General features: G+C 43.1%; 1 protein-coding gene across 6 annotated transcripts in view; it reads right to left on the reverse strand.

Annotated features, from left to right (window-relative positions):
• Positions 1-2172: 2172 nt before the first annotated feature.
• LOC141273835 (uncharacterized) overlaps positions 2173-20208 on the reverse strand; it is a 43968-nt gene continuing 25932 nt past the window's right edge. For all 6 annotated transcript variants that reach the window (XM_073686252.1, XM_073686251.1, XM_073686249.1 and 3 more), the window contains 2 exons: positions 19572-19683; positions 2173-3532 (listed from right to left, as the gene is read on the reverse strand). In XM_073686252.1, coding sequence (XP_073542353.1) covers positions 2577-3532; positions 19572-19659 — 1044 coding nt within the window. In that variant the 5' untranslated portion in view covers positions 19660-19683 and the 3' untranslated portion in view covers positions 2173-2576. The remainder of the gene's footprint in view (positions 3533-19571; positions 19684-20208) is intronic.

Genomic DNA, 20208 nt, shown 5'->3' on the forward strand with positions numbered 1-20208 from the left:
TGTGTTTTATTAAGACCAAAGTCAGCGCAGCCGTCTACTAAGAAATTTTAGAGCACTTCATGCTTCTCTCTGCCGACAAGCTTTTTGGAGATGGAAATTTCATTCTCCAGCAGGACTTGGCCCCTGTCCACACTGCCAAAATACCAATACCTGGTTTACAAACAACAGTATCACTGTGCTTGATTGGCCAGCAAACTCGCCTGACCTTAACCCCATAGAGAATCTATGGGATATTGTCAAGAGGAAGAGGAGAGACACCAGACCCAACAATGCAGACGAGCTGAAGGCTACTATCAAAGCAACCTGGGCTTCCATAACACCTCAGCAGTGCCACAGGCTGATCGCCTCCATGCCACGCCACATTGCCGCATTGATGCAGTAATTGATGCAAAAGGAGCCGCGACCAAGTATTGAGGGCATTTACTGAACATACATTTCAGTAGGCCAACATTTCGGATTTTTAAAACATTTTTTCAAGCTGTTGTTATAAAGTATTCTAATTTACTGAGATAATGACTTTTGTGTTTTCATTGGCTGTAAGCCATAATCATCAACATTAACAGAAATAAACACTTGAAATAGATCACTCTGTCTGTAATTACTCTATATAATATATGAGTTTCACTTTTTGTATTGAAGAACTGAAATAAATTAACTTTTTTGGGATATTCTAATTTAGTGAGATGCACCTGTAGGCAACAATCATTTCATACAGAAAGTGTAAAAAAAAAAAAAAAAAAAAAGACAGAACACTCATATTAACAACACCTATCCATGTACAAACTCACCTAAGCATGATTTGCAGATCCTCATAATAATTAATCTGCTGCTTCACAAACTTTTTTTCAGGTCAAATAGACCCGAACAGTACAGCAGGGTTAAAGGGAATTTGTCAGCAGGTTTTTTGCTACTTAATCTGAAAGCACTGTCCTACAGACTTGTTCACTGTGTGCATGGCCCATGTGTTTGTATTCAATTTAATCTGAAAGCAGCAAGAGAGCCTGAATACAGGGATGTGGCACTTATTAGACTAGGTTACAGTATAATAATAATAATAATAATAATAATAATAATCTTAAAGGGGTTGTCCACTACTTTATATCCCCCCCCCCCCCCATGTATCCCCCCGGGGCCCCTAAGACTTTTTGTAAATACCTTCTGTTGCTGATAATGCCTGTGAGTGGAGCTGTCGGTGGCCGCTCACAGGCATCACGTGACCCCCGCTATCGCTGACCGCTCACAGGCATCACGTGACCCCCGCTATCACTGACCGCTCACAAGCATCACGTGACCCCCGCTATCACTGACCGCTCACAGGCATCACGTGACCCCCGCTATCACTGACCGCTCACAGGCATCACGTGACCCCCGCGGCAGCCGGCTTCCGACATCCACTGATGTCACGGCAAGTGCTGGCAGCAGCCGGGGGTCACGCTCTTCCTGGTTCCACGGTGGCTGCTGGGCTGTGGACGGGGTTACCCTCCCACATCACACCCGGCATCCACCGCACGCTCTGCCTCTCCCCATTCATTGGGAAAACACGTGGTGGATGCTGGGTGTGATGTGGGGAATAACCCCGCCCACAGCCCAGCAGCGACCGTGGGTCCCCAGCGGTGAGTTACGCCTCACTTGTCGCGACGTCAGCGTGGGGTCACGTGATGCCGCCTGTGAGCGGCCACCGACAGCTCCACTCACAGGCATTATCAGCAACAGAAGGTATTTACAAGAAGTCTTAGGGGCCCTGGGGGGATACATTGGGAATGGGAAATAAAGTAGTGGACAACTTCTTTAATATTATATAGTTTCAATGCAATTAGTGTTTAAATCAACAGATTATCAGTGCCTGACTAGGTCTCACTTGCAGGCTAGTCAGGATAATCTGTGTAACTGTGCCCAAACCACTGATTGGCAATATGCTGACAATGTACACAGGAAGCCGCCAATAAGGTCTGTGAGCGGCGTAATACAGAGCTCAGCATTCTGACCACTGCTACATCTGTAACTATGTAAACTTGAATTCTATCCAAACTGTACCAAGCAGTGCAGTAAGTGATACATCGCTGGAATTGGGGTCTCTGCCCCTACGTCATGCTGCTCTAAGATTACATAGGAAAAACTTGCTGACTAATTCAGTTTGCATTATGTCAATTGATAAAAATAAATTATTAACACTTCTATTATTGAAAGCACTTTTTACTTTGTAGCATTTTTTTCACACCTGCCTAAAACTTTTACACAGTACTGTATTCTAGTTGGTTTAATTTACCTTTAGTCATCATAAAAAAAGACACCCCATCCATGATCTACAGGCAAATAAACGCGTTTATACTTATCATATCAGCTAATGAATGCAGAAACACTCAACCAGATATACTGAAATAAAATTCACCCACTTATAATCTAGTTAAAAGGTGATTTTGTCAAGGTTTCATTCAAGAGGGGAAGCCTCAAAAGCTTTCCTAGGTTGGGTTCAGGTACTTATTGTCCATATAGATAAACTTGCATGGATGGCTATTACGGATATTTGGATCAAAACATTTATCAAAGTAACTGTGCAGACAAATTAGATAAATCTATTACTTTCGTTCTCCATGCATTCTTTGATGCCGAACGAGATCTGATTTCTGTGTGAAACATCGGCCACAATCAGCACATGGAAATGGCTTCTCTCCCGTGTGGATCCTCTGATGATACACAAGATTTGCCTTTTGCACAAAACATTTTCCACACTCTGCGCACGGAAAGGGTTTCTCACCTGTGTGAGTTTTCTGATGATTGATAAGCATGGTCTTATGTGTGAAACACTTCCCACAATCAGAACATGAAAATGGCTTCTCCCCAGTGTGAATTCTCTGATGTATAACAAGATCTGATTTCTGAGTAAAACTTTTGCCACAGTCAGAACATGAAAAAGGCTTTTCTCCCATATGGATTCGCAAATGGTAAATGAGATCAGACTTCTGTACAAAATACTTCCCACATTCTGAACACAGGAACGGAGTCTCCATAGTATGGATTCTCTGGTGTCTTAAAAGCACAGATTTCCGAGTAAAACTTTTCCCACACTCAGAACATGGAAAGGGCTTTTGTCCCGTGTGGTTTATCTCATGCTTAATAAGGTCTGACTTCTGAGTAAAACACTTGCCACAGTGAGAACATGGGAAGGGTTTTTGTCCACTGTGAATTCTGTCATGACGAAGAAGATCTGATTTCTGCTTAAACCGCTTTCCGCACTCTGAACATGGGAATGGCTTCTCCCCGGTGTGAGTTCTTTGATGTGTTAAAAGACTTGAATTATGAGCAAAATATTTACCACATTCAGGACAGGGAAATGCTTTATGAACTCGGTAAGAGTCATCCTGTTCTGCAGAATCTGAATTATTGGCAAAAGGTTCCTCAATATTAGAAGGCTCAGATGACTGATCCAGCAGTTTATCATCTAGATTGACTTGGACAATGTTATAATCTTCCATTTTACATTCTTCAAGAACATTGATGCTTTCCTCTGAGTTGTTCTCTGCATCTCGTCCAGCTAGTGAAAATAAAATGAATACTTGTAAATACGAAGATACACACACCCACAAAGTCAAAATGTTGTATATGTTACAATTATAATGAAGGTTTCAAGTGTAGCTCCAGCTATGAAAACCCTTTCACAGTTCATTTCAATGATCTACATGAAATATTAAGGTTGGGAATACTACTCCTAATATCTTTCACCAATTTTACATTACTGGAGATATTGAAAAGGGCTGTTCAGCGACGGGAAAATCGATTTGCAGGACTCTGATCTATTCGCCATTTCCCAGGTCAGTAATCTGTGGCTTCTGGACGGGAGCTATGCAAATTACTGTACCTCCCTGCATTACCAGCTCTTCTTTTGATTAGCAAGGCTGGTCCGACATTGTGTGTGGATCACACCACAAAAATGATGTCACGCTGACATGGCATATGGACCGGTGTACTGCAAATCAATTCTTCTATCTATATTCAGGAAGCTATCATGGCAGCTTTCTTTTGAAAAATGCAACACAGATGTTCATGCCTATTATTGCAGTGTAAATTCTAATGAACCTCAAAGAAAAACAAAGAAAACAAATGAAGAAAGTACTGTAGGTATTCACAAGTTTCTGATAGCACCTGTTGTTGGAAAGAAGAGGCCAAATCTTTCAAATCCCATACAAGCCCTTTAACCCCTTTACCCCCGAGGGTGGTCGGCTCATTAATGACCACACCAGTTTTTACAATTCTGACCACTGTCACTTTATGAGGTAATTACTCTGGAACGCTTCAACGGATCCCCCTGATTCTGAGATTGTTTTTTCAAGACATATTGTACTTCATGATCGTGGTAAAATTACTTCAACATCACTTGCGTTACTTTGTGAAAAAATAGGAAATTTGGCGAAAATTTTGAAATTTCATGCCCTTAAATCAGAGAGATATGTCACACAAAATAGTTAATAAATAACATTTCCCACATGTCTACTTTACATCAGCACAATTTTGGAACCAACATTTTTTTGGTCAGAAAGTTATACGGGTTAAAGTAGACCGGCGATTTCCCATTTTTCCAACAAAATTTACAAAACCATTTATTTTTTTTAGGGACCACATCATATTTTAAGTCACTTTGAGGGGCCTTTATGACAGAAAAAAAACATTCTAAAAACTGCACCCCTCAAGGTGCTCAAAACCACATTCAAGAAGTTTATTAACCCTTCAGGTGCTTCACAGGAATCTTTTTATTTTTGCAATGGTAACAGGAAAAAATGGACCCCAAAATTTGTTGTGCAATTTCTCCTGAGTACGCAGATACCCCACAGTGGAAAACTACTGTTTGTGCAGAAGGAAAGGAGTGCCGCTCTTACCTTGGATCGGGACCCCGCGCTGTGTGTTCAGGGTCCTGATCGTTGTCATGGTGACCCGATGTTGAAGTAGGTAGATCGTGCTCAGTACACGATCTATCTAACTTGAGTCTGCAGGGCTGACTGCCTGTATAGCATAGGGAATGCTGCTGCATCCCTATGCTGTGCAAGTGATCAGCTTGCAAAAAATGAAAGTCCTATCGTGGGACAAAGTATAAAAGTAAAAAACTGTGCAAGAAAGTGAAAAAATAAATAATAATAATAATTATATATATATACACATACACAGTACAAACCAAAAGTTTGGACACACCTTCTCATTTAAAGATTTTTCTGTATTTTCATGACTATGAAAATTGTACATTCACACTGAAGGCATCAAAACTATGAATTAACACATGTGGAATTATATACTTAACAAAAAAGTGTGAAACAACTGAAAATATGTCTTATATTCTAGGGTCTTCACAGTAGCCACCTTTTGCTTTGATGACTGCTTTGCACCCTCTTGGCATTCTCTTGATGAGCTTCAAGAGGTCGTCACCGGAAATGGTTTTCACTTCACAGGTGTGCCCTTTGTCCCACGATGGAACTTTAATTTTTTGCAAGCTAAACACATTCACAGCATAGGGATGCAGCACGTCCCCTATGCTATGCAGGCAGTCAGCCCTGCAGACATAAGTTAGATAGATCGTGTACTGAGCACGATCTACCTAATTTCCTGATGCATGGTGACCCGGATGTTGTCATGACGACATCGGGTCACCATGGCAACGATCTGGACCCCGCGCTGACGACGCGGCGTCTCCGACTCAAGAGCAGAGGGGCTTTTGTCCCTCTGCTTGCTCACTAAATCCTGCAATCGCAGTTTTTAGGGGGTTAAAGTGCTGGGAGCGATGCGAGCACCCAGCGGTCATCGCGTCCGCACAGCATGTGTGCGGGCACAATTGCCATGTCTTAATAATACGTACCTAGTCCACACAGCGCTGGGTCCAGATCCAAGGTAAGAGGGGTGCTCTTACCTCTTCTTGCCCCAGAAATGCTGCGATCGACTTAGATCACAGCATTTTGGGGGTTAAGGTGCCAGGAGTGGTGCGGTACCGCTCCTGGCACATAGTACCGAGAGTCAGCTGTGAGAATCAGCTGACACAAGGCGGTGATGGCCTCGCACAGCTTCTGTATGGACGCGATCACATTGTGCGTAATAGTACGTACCTGATCCATAAGGCCCAGGGCACAGAGACGTACTATTAATGACAATGTCAGTAAGGGGTTAACCCCTTTCCGAAATGTGCCGTACATGTACGGCACATGTTGGGTTTCTCCCTTTGGTGCAGGTTCCGGCAATGAGCCTGCACCTTTCTGGGAACATGACAGCTGATCTGATCAGCTGTCATGTGCCCCTAACAGCCACGGGTATAATCGTGATCCACTCAATCTCTGACAGCGGCATTTAACATGGCCATGGCGGAAGGAAGTCATAAGTCTCGCCCATCGACGCTCGTGTCACATGACCGCGGGTCGCCGATGGGTTGGCATGACAACTAGGGGTCTGCAGGAGAGTCATAGCCAGTGAGCAATTCTGCTACACACAGGTGATCTGATGATTGCAGCTTATAGTCTCCCATGGGGACTATTGAAGGTAATGAAAAGTAAAAAAAAAAAAAATCTAAAAAGCTTAAAATCACCCCTTTCGCCCCATTCAAAATAAAATAATAATAAAAAAATATCACATATACACATATTTGGAATCACCGCATTTAGAATCGCCCGTTCCATCAATATACAAAAAGAATTAATCTGATCGGTAAACGGCGTTGTGAGAAAAAAAAATCAAAAAAGACAGAATTACGTTTTTTTGGTCACCACAACATTGAAATAAAATGCAATAATGGGCGATCAAAACATCGTATCTATGTCAAAATGGTATCAATAACACTAGCTTGGTGCGCAGAAAATAAGCCCTTACACGGCCCCAGATCCCGAAAAATTGTAACACTACGAGTCTTGGAAAATGGCGACTTTTTTTTTCTTAGGATTTTTTTCACCGCTTAAATAAAAATGAACCTATACATGTTTAGTATCTACAAACTCGTAATGACCTGGGAAATCATCATGGCAAGTTTAGCATTTAGTGAATATGGTAAGAAAAAAACTGTAGAATTGCACTTTTTTTTGCAATTTCACTGCACTTGGAATTTTTTTCCAGTTTTCCAGTACACGGTATGGTAAAATCAATGGTGTTGTTCAAAAGTACAACTTGTCCCACGAAAAATAAGCCCTCACATGGCCATATTGACAGAAAAATAAAAAAAGTTATGGCTCTGGGAAGAAGGGGAGCAAAAAACGGCGCAGGGGTTAAAATATTTTTGAATTTCAAGTTTAATACTCTGATGATCACAGTGTGGACTCCATTAGATGAAAATATTGAGCCCAAGAGCTGTGCTGTCCCTTTTCTGAGGGAACTTTACCAATGAAACCCCTCAGCTTTAAAGAGGTTGTCCACTACTATTAACATTGCCCCCATCTATTTAAATTGTGGAAACAAGTCTTTTTGTAAATACCTTGCATGATATTTGTTGCCTGTGAGGGGTGCTATTGCACGTCACAGCCTAGCATCCACCACACGCTTTCCCAACGAAAGCAGAGGAGAGGGAAAGAGTGCGGTGGATGCTGGGCTGTGACGTGCGGTGAAACCCCGCCCACAGCCCGTCAATCAGGGGGGAAGCGCGTCGCTGGGTCACTCCCTGCTGCAGCCGGAACTTGACGTGACATCAGTGGCTCAGTGATAGCGCCGTTCACAGGCAACAAAGACCACGCAAGTATTTACAAAACACTTGTTTACACAATCTAAATCGATGGGGGCAATGTAAATAGTAGTGGGCAACCTCTTTAAATATGAATTGGAATGTGGAAGAAAGTCAGTAAGAATCACCCTGTAGCAGAAGTACTGAGGATAAAGAATGAATGTATCTATGTATAATGAACCTAACTCCAGTATGCCGACATAGAAGATTTGGTGCTACTTGCTGTCAGGGACTCCTCACCAAGGCCACGATGTCCAGTATGGGCGTGTTATACATGCCGGCAGTACTATCAAAAGGTTTGTGAAGACTATTAAACTGGGCTCTATGGTAAGAGAATGCAAAGAATGCAGTCAAGGTGGCAGGTAAAGCATCGGTGTTGGATGAAGGGAACAATTCTGATGTAATTTTCCATTTTTTAGTTTTTCCTTCCCCTCCTCTAAGAGCAGTATATTTTTTATTTTTCCCTTGACACAGCCATATGAGTGCTTGTATTTTTGCGGGAAGACCTTTAGTTTTGAATTAACCCCTTTCTGACACGGTACATAATAGTACGCCCCTGTGACCTGGGCCTTATGGACCAGGTACGTATTATTAAGACATGGCGATTGTGCCCGCACACAGGATGTGCGGACGCAATCACCGCCCAGTGCCCGCATCGTTCCCAGCACTTTAACCCCCTAAATACTGCGATTGCAGCATTTAGTGAGCGAGCAGAGGGACAAAAGTCCCTCTGCTCTTGAGTCGGAGACGCCGCGTTGTCAGTGCGGGGTCACAATCGTTGCCATGGTGACCCAATGTCGTCATGATGACATCCGGGTCACCAGGCACCAACCAGCAAGTTAGTTTGATCATGCACAGTGCATGGTCAAACTAACTTGTGTCTGCAGCACTAACAGGTTATAAAAAAAATAAACAATAAAAGTACACATATTTGGTATTGCCGCGTCCGGAATGACCTGACCTATAAAACTTTCCTACTAGTAATCCCCTTTAGTGAACAAAACAAAAAAAAAACCAAAGCAAAAAAGCCTTACATACCGGTAACGGGATTTTTCGGAGCCCATGACAGCACCACGAGAGAGAGGATTCACCCATCAAGGACAGGAAACCTACAGGTTAAAAAGGGCGGCACCTCCCTCCCGCCTCAGTTTAGTTAACAGAGCATGAGAGGACCGCCAAGGTTAATTACAACAAAACAAATTAATTTTAAGCCAATTACTTTAACTAACTTCCCCCAAGGGTGCAAAAAAGGAAATTAATTCTACGGGAGTGCGAAAAACACCAGTGTACGGAGGGAATATAAGGGTTCTGTCATGGGCTCCAAAAAATCCCGTTACCAGTAAGTAACTAAGGCTTTATTCGTACTTCCATGACAGCACCACAAGAGAATTACAGAGACGAAAGGAGATTAGGGAGGGACCACAGCTTGAAGCACCCTTCTCCCAAAGGTGAGATCAGAGGAATCACCCAAATCCAATCTATAATGCCTATAGAAGGTGGAGGGAGAAGACCAGGTGGCAGCCTTACATATGTCTTTGATGGAAACCCCCGTCTTCTCGGCCCAGGAGGTTGCTACTGCTCTGGTGGAGTGAGCCCTCAACCCCTCTGGTACTTCCTTATCCCCTGAAGAGTAGGCGAGGGTGATGGCCTCTCTAATCCACCTCGCAATTGTAGATTTTGAAGCTTTACAACCTTTCCTAACCCCCTGATGGCATATAAATAGGGAACTATCTTTCCTAAAACTGTGTGAAACCTCAGGTATTTAAGTAGGCACCTCCTAACATCCAATATGTGTAGTTTCTCCGCTTTCTGATTCTTAGGGGGAAAACAAAAAGTTGGAAGATTAACCTCCTGAGTCCTATGGAATCGTGAGACTACCTTTGGAAGAAAAGCCGGGTCAGGCTTTAATACAATTCTATCATCCAGAATTTGAGTAAATGGTGGGGATATAGAAAGAGCCTGTATGTCACTTACTTTTCTGGCTGAAGTCAGGGCAACTAACAGGGCGGTTTTAAGAAGAATAATTTTATGGGAGGCTGAATCTAGGGGTTCGAAGGGAGGGTTAGTCAAGGCATTTAGGACTAGATTTAAATCCCAGGGAGAGGATTTAGTTTTAATAATAGGTCTACACCTAAAAGAGGCTTTAAGGCTATGTGCCCACGTTGCAGAAATGAAGCAGAAAATTTCTTCATTTCTGCAAGTCCTCTCCCGGAAAAACGCATGCGGAATTCCGCACGTGTTTATCGCGCGTTTTCCACATGCGGAATTGCCTTGCGTTTTTTAATGCATTGCACAAAGGCAATTCCGCTTGCGGAAACGCAAAATTAATTGACATGCTGCGGATTTTTGAACGCAGCATAAACGCTGCGGAAAAATCCGCAGCATGTGCATAGAACTTGCAGAATCCCCTTGGGGACCATGGGGAGCGGATTACCAAGCGTTTTACAAGCGTTTCCGCTGCGGAAATTCCGCATCAAAAACGCTTGTAATCCGCAACGTGGGCACGCAGCCTTATAACCGTGCTACCCAATAATTAGCCGCTATATCGGAAGCAAACAAAGCTCCTAAAGCCGAAACTTGTACTTTCAATGTACTAGTGATAAGGCCCTGTTCTGAACCCCGCTGTAGAAATTCTAGTATTTTCCCAATAGGGGGCCCATCCTCTGGTTTAAATTTTGAAAAGGACAGAAACTTCCTCCAAGTCCTCTTCCTCTTAGATGAACAGCAGAAAGGAAGAGACAATGATCCTCTGCATTCTGAAGAAGTCTGTCTGCTACTCTTATTAAGTCTTTTGAACGGGTTCCCCCTTGACGATTTATATATGCTACTGAGACTTGATTGCCTGAGAGTATAAGGACATCCTGGCCCTGTAAATATACAAGGAACTTATTGAACGCATAATCAACCGCCAAAAGTTCCTTAACATTTGAGGAAAACTGTACCTCATTTTCTAACCAGGTCCCCTGAATTAAGTTTCCTTCAAAATGAGCTCCCCAACCTGTAGCACTTGCATCTGTAGTCAAGACTGCAGTAGGTTTACATTCCCAAGGGACTCCCCTAGAAAGATTAGTGTGTACCAACCACCAACGAAGGGATTGTAAGAAGCGAGGGACCAAGGTAAACTCCCGGTCTAGATGTCCATCTAGGATTGAGTCGTTATACAATATATCCCATTGAAGTGCCCTTGAGTGAAATTGGGACCAACACACTGCGGTAAAACTTGAGGTCAGGGACCCTAATAATGACATGGCTTTATGGAGTGACATAGAGGGTCTATCCATACAATGTTTCACTAAGCCCTGGATTTTTGCAATCTTTTCTTCTGATAAATAGCATAACTGTCTTTCAGAATCTAAAATGTCCCCCAGGAACTGTTGAGCTTTTAGTGGAGTCAACCTAGATTTTTCCAGATTTAGAAACCAACCTAGTCCTTCTAGGACAGAAATAGTTACCTGAAGGTGGGCCTCGCATTGAACAAAGGAGTTCCCCACTATCAGGAAATCATCAAGGTAAGGGATTATTAAGATGTCTTTTTCTCTTATATGGGCCATAACCTCAGCCACTAGTTTGGTAAAGACTCTCGGGGCTAGAGCTAACCCAAAGGGAAGGGCGGTATACTGGAAGTGTTTAACCACCCCTCTTATTTCAATGGCCACCCTCAAATACTTTTGATAATCATTATGAATGGGAACATGGTAATATGCGTCTTTAAGATCCAGAACTACCATATAACAGTGGGGAAAAAGTAATTTTATTATCGTTTTTAAGGATTCCATTTTAAAGGTGTCTATTTTAAGAAAGCTATTTAAGGATCTTAAATTTATGATTGTCCTGAAACACCCATCCGTTTTGGGGACCAGGACGAGCGGGGAGTAGAATCCGTGACCCTCTTCCGTTTCTGGAACCTCAATCAGGACGTTTTTCTTTATTAGGTCTTGAATCTCCGATACGAGGGCTGTCTGCCGCTCTGGGGAGGAACTAGAGGGAATAATCATGAATCTTCTGTAAGGAAGAGTTTGAAATTGAAATTTTAGACCAAATCTATTCAGGCTCAAAATCCAATTACTATGTGAAATACGTTCCCAAGCCGGGAAAAATAATGACAATCTCCCTCCCACCTGGGCCGATTGTGATTCCCCTGGCTTCTGCTCATCTTTGGAAGAACCACCAAAGAGTAGGCCTCTACTTTTGCAACCTCTTTCTTCGAATTTCTCTTGTTCTCTGAAAAATCTTCTTCGGACAAATTTCTTTTTCCAAAACGATTTCTTAAAAGAGGGTAGAGGTACAGACAGAAATCCTTTCTTAGGATCTCCGGCTTTTTCCAACAGCTCATCCATAGTCTGGCCGAAAAGATATTCCCCCTCACAAGGAATTGTACAAAGTCTAGACTTCGTTTGTACATCTCCAGGCCAGCATTTAAGCCATAGGGCTCGCCGAGCAGCATTTGATAGAGCTGATGATTTTGCTGCCAATCTAACAGAGTCCGCAGACGCATCAGCAAGAAAGGCCGCTGCACCCTGGACTAGGGGAAGGGAAGAAATAATCTCCTTCCTGGAGACACCCTCCTTTAGCTGGCTGTCTAGCTGTTCCAGCCAGACCATCAGGGCTCTGGATGTGCAGATGGCTGCCACTGCTGGTTTCAGGGCTCCTGCAGCTGTCTCCCATGCACCTTTTAGGAAGGTATCGGCTCGTCTGTCCAGGGGATCTCTTAATGCTCCCATGTCGTCAAAGGGGAGAGAAGACTTTTTTGATGCCTTAGCAATGGCAACATCTAGCCTTGGTGCTTTTGACCAAGAGGAACATGCGGCATCATCAAATGGATACCTTCTTTTGAAGGAGGGAGGAATGCTGCCCTTCCTGTCTGGCTTTTGCCACTCTCTATCAATAAGATCTTTAACTTTTGTATTCATGGGGAAACATCTCTTTTTCTGACCTAATCCCCCAAACATTACATCCTCTACAGATTTTTCTGGTCTCGTGTCCACAATGCCCATGGTAGTTCGGACAACTTTCACCAAGGCATCAACCTCCTGCAGAGGAAAACACTGTCTATCCAATTCGCTATTAGAGGAAGAGAGGGAAGAGGAAGAAATGTCTGAGATATCAGAGTCTGAGCCTGGCTGAGGGTCCCGAGGAGAATGCCTGGACTCAGAATTCCCTCGCAAAGCCTTGCCTATTTCTTCTTTAATTAAAGTCTTTAGACCTAAGGAAAACCCCGGGGTTTCTTCCGTCATTACCTTGTCAATACAAGGCTGGCACAATTTCTTAATACACTGTGTTCCAAATTATTATGCAAATAATATTTTCTCAGATTTTCCCAAATTACCTATATGAATTGCAGTCATTGTAATTTTCCAGTCAAATAACTATTAGAGGACAATTGAAAGGTTTTTGTACAAACTGCCTATGATAACAGTATATTTTTAAAAAATAAAAAACTCAAACTGCACTCAAAATGCATGTTCCAAATTATTATGCACAGCAGAGTTTTCAACATTTTCATTTTAATAAAGAACAAAAAACTGGTCATTTTTTAAATTATAAGCATTAGCAGGTTATTACAAACTGAAATCAAACTGTTTTCAACTCAAAACTTTATTCTAGGTGATGTTACATTTGCACATAGGACCCCTTGTTCGAAAGGAGCTTCTGAACTCTCTCGTCCATTGAATTTGTCAGGTTTTGGATGGTTTCTGCTTTAATTGTTTTGCATGAGGACAGAATACCCTCCCAGAGCTGTTGCTTAGATGTGAACTGCCTCCCGCCATCATAGACACTCCTTTTGATGATGCTCCAGAGGTTCTCAATGGGGTTGAGGTCAGGGGAGCATGGGTGCCACACCATAAGTTTGTCCCCTTTTATGCCCATAGCAGCCAGAGATGCAGATGTTCCCTGGCTAGATTACAGGGGAACCCCAGAAAAAAAGTTAACGTAGGGTCCCCCTATCAAATCTAACCAGCAAAGACTAAACAGACAGCTGCGGGCTGATATTAATAGCCAGGGAAGGGGTCATGGATCCTGGCCCCCTCCGCGGCTAATAATATCAGCTCTCAGCAGTCCCAGAAAGATGCGCCAAATCTGGCGCTTAGCCTCGCTCTGCCCACTGCCGTGTAGCGGTGGCGAGTGGGGTAATAAGGTTGGGGCTCATGTCAGTCTTACATTGGCAGCGGAAGATTTACAATGCTTTTTCAATAAAGACATGGCCAGAATAAAGTCTTTTATCGAAATAAATTATTAAAACAGTGTGCAATTTTATTATTCGCCTAATCGCCGAATCCCTCGTCTCCTGTAAAAAACAAAAATAAAAAACAACCATATCCCTCACCTGTCCACCGTCATGAAGTAATCCACAGTGTCCCATGACGACCCAGGTCACTCTACAGCAGCCACATCAAATCATTGATATGACTGCTGTAGAAGACAGCACTATACACTGACAGGAGTGTAATCACTCCTGTCAGTGTATTTCGCTGCACTACTGGCTGAGTTCACCTGAGTTCATGAGTTGATCAGTTCTGCTGACCTCATTTACTGCATCAGTGTTGCGGGGGAAAATTCCCACACAGCACCGGTGCCGTAAAGTGGGGTCCTGGAGCTCTCAGCTGATCTTCAGCTGATGAACTCCAGTGAACTCGGCCAGCAGCACAGCGATGTACACTGCTGGGAGCGAACGCACTCCCGTCAGTGTACCGCCGGGTTATCTGGTCGCCGGGGGACATCAAGATGACGCCAGACAGTTGAGTATACGGTGTTTTTATTTTAATGTAGAGTTTTAATTTATTTTTTTTTTAACATAGCACACAGACGCCGGCTCGGCTGAGGAGACTACTTCTCCCCTCAGCCGCACCGATCTCGCTGTTATCAGCGAGAGCGGCGGTCGGTTGAAGCGAGGAATAGTCTTCTTCCCCGGTCCGGGTACCATTCTTTTGTGCGTTTTTGACTCATTGACTTCAATTGAGTCAGTCAAATACGCAAACATCCACAGCAAATCCGCATATATATTTATACCGCGGGTTTGCGGCGGTTCAATTGACCTCAATGGGCGGGAAGCGCTGCAGAAACGCTACAAAGAATGGACATGCCGCGGATTTAAATGCAATGACAATCCTGAGCGGAAAATTCCTGATCATGTGCACAGCGGATCAGGATTGTCATTGCATTAGCTGGCACACGGATTACCTAGCGTTTTTGGTGCATTTCCGTGTGGAAAAACACCGCAAAAAAGCACAGTGTGTACATAGCCTTAGGGTTGTGTTAGGTTTAGGGTTGGAATTTTTTCAAAAGAAAAGAAAAAAAAATGATGACAAGGCAACTAATGTTGAGTGCAAGTGCTCACTACTTGAGTTTGCATCGGGTGCTCAGGTATGCACCAAGTATCGCGGGTGCTCGAGTGACATGCTCGAGTCACCGCCCCGCATATTTCGCAGCTGTTACACAGTCAAAAAAATACCCGAGGGGATTGTCTGCCATACACGAGCAATCCCAGCATGTTTGTTTTTTGGGTGTCTAATAACCATGAAACATGCGGGGTGGAGACTCGAGCATGTCACTTGAGCACCCGCGATACATGGTGCATACCTGAGTACCCGATGCAAACTCAAGTAGCAAGCACTTGTGCTCAAGACTAATGGCAACATGTTCAATATGATGACCTAATGTTATCAAATTCTGTGTTGTACATCTGGGTTCAAAATGTTCCCTATACCAATTGATAAAATCCTTGAGGGGTGTAGTTTCCAAAATGGGGTCACTTGTGGGGGGTTTCCACTATTTAGGCACATCAAGGGCTTTCCAAATGCGACATGGTGTCCTCTCTCGATTCCAGCCAGTTTTGCATTCAAAAACTCACACAGTACTCCTTCCCCTCCAAACCCTGTCGTGCACCCAAACAGTGGTTTTCTCCCACATATGGGGTATCGGCGTACTCAGGAGAAATTGCACAAATTGTATGGTGCAATTTCTCCTGTTACCCTTATGAAAATGCAAATTTAGGGGCTGAAAAACATTTTTGTGGGAAAAATGTGAAAATTTTATTTTTACAGCTCAATGTTATAAACTTCTGCGAAGTACCTGGTGGTTCAAGGTGCTCACCACACATCTAGATAAGTTCCCTGAGGGGTCTAGTTTCCAAAATGGTGTCATTTGTGGGACAGTTTCCACTGTTTAGGCACATCAGGGGTTCCCCAAATGCACATGGCGTCCGCTAATTATTCAAGCAGATTTTACATTCAAAAAGTGAAATGATGCTCCTTCCTTTCGGAGCCCTGCTGTGCACGCAAACTGTGGTTTTCCCCCACATATGGGGAATCGGTGTGCTCAGGAGAAATTGCACAACAAATTTTGGGGTCCATTTTTTTCTGTTACCCTTGCGAAATTAAAAAAATTGGGTCTAAAGTATAATTTTTGTGAAAAAAAGTTAAATGTTCATTGTTTTCTTTAAAGTTTCAAAAATTCCTGTGAAGCACCTGAAGGGTTAATAAACTTCTTGACTGTGGTTTTGAGCACCTTGAGTGGTGCAGTTTTTAGAATGGTGTCACTTTTGGGTATTTTCTGTCATAAAGACCTCTCAAAGTGACTTCAAATGTGATGTGGTCCCTAAAAAAAATGGTTTTGTAAATTTTGTTGGAAAAATGAGAACTCGCTGGTCAACTTTTAACCCTTATAAATTCCTAACAAAAAAATGTTGGCTCCAAAATTGTGCTGATGTAAAGCAGACATGTGGGAAATGTTATTTATTAACTATTTTGTGTGACATATCTCTCTGATTTAAGGGCATGAAAATTCAAAGTTTGAAAATTGCTAAATTTTCGCCAAATTTCCAATTTTTGTCACAAATAAACACAAGTGATATCAAATAAATTTTACCACTATCATGAAGTACAATATGTCACGAAAAAAACAATCTCAGAATCAGGGGGATCCGTTGAAGCATTCCAGAGATATTACTTCATAAAGCGACAGTGGTCAGAATTATAAAAATTGGCCCGGTCATTAACGTGCAAACAACTCAAATCAAGAAAAACTAGTGAAAAAAATTCCAAGGGTGGTGAAAAAACAAAAACAAAACCAGTTTTGCAATTCTTTTTTGGGTCTGTACAATTACGGCGATATAGTTTTCTTAGTTTATTTAAGTAGTGAAAAACATTTGGAAATCTATGATTTTTTTTTCCCATTTCTGCCACTATTTTCACTATTTGTAATATACTAATTTGTACATGAATGGAGCTATGTTGGGGGCTGGATTTTTGCATAGCAAACTAACATTTTCAATCATACCATTTGGGGGTTTATAAGACTAGCTATTGAACCCGTTCTACGCCCGGGTGGCGAGCATTTTTATTGGTATATGGTCCCCCATCCTGGTATTTGTGCTGCCCCCAGCTTGTTATTTGTGCTTGCCAATCCTGCTCCCCCATCCTGTTATGTGCTGCCCTCATCCGTATCCTGGTATGCATGGCACGCCTCATCCCTATCCTGGTACGCATGGCACCCCTCATCCCCCAATCCTGGTATGCGTGGCCCCTCATCCCCCAATCCAGCTATGCATGGCACCCCCCTCACTCCTGGTATGCATGGTACCCCTCATCCCCCAATCCTGGTATGCATGGTACCCCTCATCCACCAATCCTGGTATGCATGGTCCCCTCATCCCCAATCCAGCTATGCATGGCACCCCTCATTCCCCCAATCCTGTTATGTATGGTACCTCTCATCCCTCAATCCTGGTATACGTGGTTCACTCACCTCCAATCCTGGTATGCGTGGTCCCCTGATCCCTCAATCCTGGTATGCGTGGTCCCCTCACCCACCAATCCTGGTATGCATGGTACCCCTCACCCCCCAATCCTGGTATGCATGGTACCCCTCACCCCCCAATCCTGGTATGCATGGTACCCCTCAAACCCCAATCCTGGTATGCATGGTACCCCTCACCTCTCAATCCTGGTATGCATGGTACCCCTCATCCCCCAATCCTGGTATGCATGGTACCCCTCATCCCCCAATCCTGGTATGCATGATACCCCTCATCCCCCAATCCTGGTATGCATGGTACCCCTCATCCCCCAATCCTAGTATGCATGGTACCCCTCATCCCCCAATCCTAGTATGCATGGTATCCCCCCCTCACTCCTGATATGCATGGTACCCCCCCTCACCCCTCAATCTTGGTATGCATGATACCCCTCATTCCCCAATCCTGGTATGTATGGTACCCCTCATCCCCCAATCCTGGTATGCATGGTACCCATCATACCGCAATCCTGTTATGCATGGTACCCCTCATCCCGCAATCCTGGTATGCATGGTACCCCTCATCCCGCAATCCTGGTATGCATGGTACCCATCATCCCCCAATCCTGGTATGCGAGGTACCCCTCATCACTCTAATCCTGGTATATGTGGTACTCCTCTGCACACATACAAAAAAATAAACACTTATACTCACCATTCTTCCCTGTGCTTCAGCGCTGCTGCGTCCTCTTCTGCCGGAGGTCGGGGGGAGGAGTGCGGCGCCGGAGCACCACGCTGTCCAGCGCCATTTTGCTGTAGACACACTGTAAATGTGTCTTCAGTAAAATGGCGCCGGATAGCGCTATGCGCATGCGCCGATTCCGAGGCCTTCACTCCGCCCCCGGTCTCCGGCCAGAAGAGAGGTGCCGCGGCAACGCTCCTCCCGGTCAGGTAAGTATGTAAGTATGGCGCCGGAGATCGTGGTATGCGATTAGTGTCTACGCTTACCGTGATCTCCGGCGCCATTCACTACTCTTACCTGTAACGGTTCCATGCGGTCTTCTGTCTGGAGCCAGACTGCGCGTCGCGCATGCACAGTCTATAGAGGCTTCAGACAGAGGGATGTTTGGCCGGTTATATTATAGATGCCATACAAGTCAAAAAGTGCAAATTCTGACATTTCAATTTGTTTTCTCCTTATGGTGTTTGCCGATCGGGTTAATTTTATATTTTGATAAATTGGACTTCTACAGGTGTAGAGAAACAAAATGTTTATTATTTGTATTTCTTTTTTTAATGAAGGAAAAGGACTCTAATTTTTATGTTTAATTTTTTTTCACTATTTAGTTTTCATAGATAACTTGAACCTGTGATGTCTGATTGCTTGTACTATTTACTGCAATATAAGAGTATTTCAGTACATATTAAATATCTAGTTCTCCCATGAGGCCCAGTCAATGTGTCTGGTCTTCACAGGAGCACCATATCATGGCATTTTAGCAACAGTGTGCCCAAGGATCATGGATTTTAAATGCCGCTGTCAAAGATGGACGGTGGCAATTTAAGGGGTTAACAGTAGTGGAGGGAATTCAGCTCTGCTCGCTGCTGTTAGAGGCAGCTTCTGAGTTAGCATCATACCTGGGACGTCACATGTCGTGAAGGGGTTAACACAATGGCTCAAAGCTCATTTGGGTCACTTGCCAAACTGCATACTTAGAAACATGATTAAAAGGATTAAACCCCAGAAAATCACTAGGTATGTGACCATCTAACTAGTTGAACTATACTTGTGTAGGTGATTTAATAGGAGCAAGACGAAAAAAAAAAATGTTAATCAGTAAGACCACAAAGTTAATTCTTCCTTGGGTGTTTCCTAACTGTGAAATCTCCTGGGCTCTTTGCAGTAAACTCTCCTTTAATCCTACCCAAGAGGACACAGGGTATTATTACCTGTTAAGAAACACCCAGCGGACACTTGGAACAGCGACCACTGGCATCAAAATTCCTGACAGATCCCTTTTAATAAGTAAGAGCATCTCATTTTAAATGATGCTAATGGCTCCTCACTTCTCCACTGGGGGAGATACGTTATGTATAAGTCTATACTGAATGTGGAGCATCGGTACAAGTAAAATGTGACTTTCTATATTTGGCCATTACTCACATCTACTGAAATCTATAGGTGCATCTTCGTCTTCATAGAACTGATCATCTCTCTCATTTTCTTCCTCTTCTTCATCGGTTTCTTCCATCTTAACAATAACCAGGCCTACATCCTAGAAAAAACAAATGTATTCCAAATTAAAATTATTCAGCAGCAACAACACATTTAAAGAAATGTATTAATTATACTATTTTAATAAAATAAAACCATTGTACATATATGGGGACAGCAATGACATGGGGCCATAGATAACAATAGTCTGGCGATAGCCTACTTCTGTGGGAGACAGCTCTATGCATTCTCTGTGATCTGTGCAGATATTATACACAGAGAGGGAGAAGGTGAGCTGTAACTTATTGTGAATGCTCCTCTGTTATCTATATTTAAGGGATACCTTTTATTGTAATCCTGATTATAGCGAATTGTATATGTATCCAATAATATCACACAGGGGAATTATGATAAATCCTTACATTTCTATCATTATTTGATGCTGCAGTTATTCAATGCAATTATGTTCTTAATTTATGCATTGATTTACTGGCTGCAACATTGAATGGATTTGGACATACTGGGTTTATTGATTTTCTTATTCTTTCTGTGACTATCCAGTATGAACATGTTCTTGATTTTTTAT

Source organism: Phyllobates terribilis, unplaced genomic scaffold (genome assembly GCF_046119375.1).
Source record: "Phyllobates terribilis strain yellow unplaced genomic scaffold, ASM4611937v1 Scaffold_5__5_contigs__length_657084704, whole genome shotgun sequence".
NCBI classification, from domain to species: Eukaryota; Metazoa; Chordata; class Amphibia; order Anura; family Dendrobatidae; genus Phyllobates; species Phyllobates terribilis.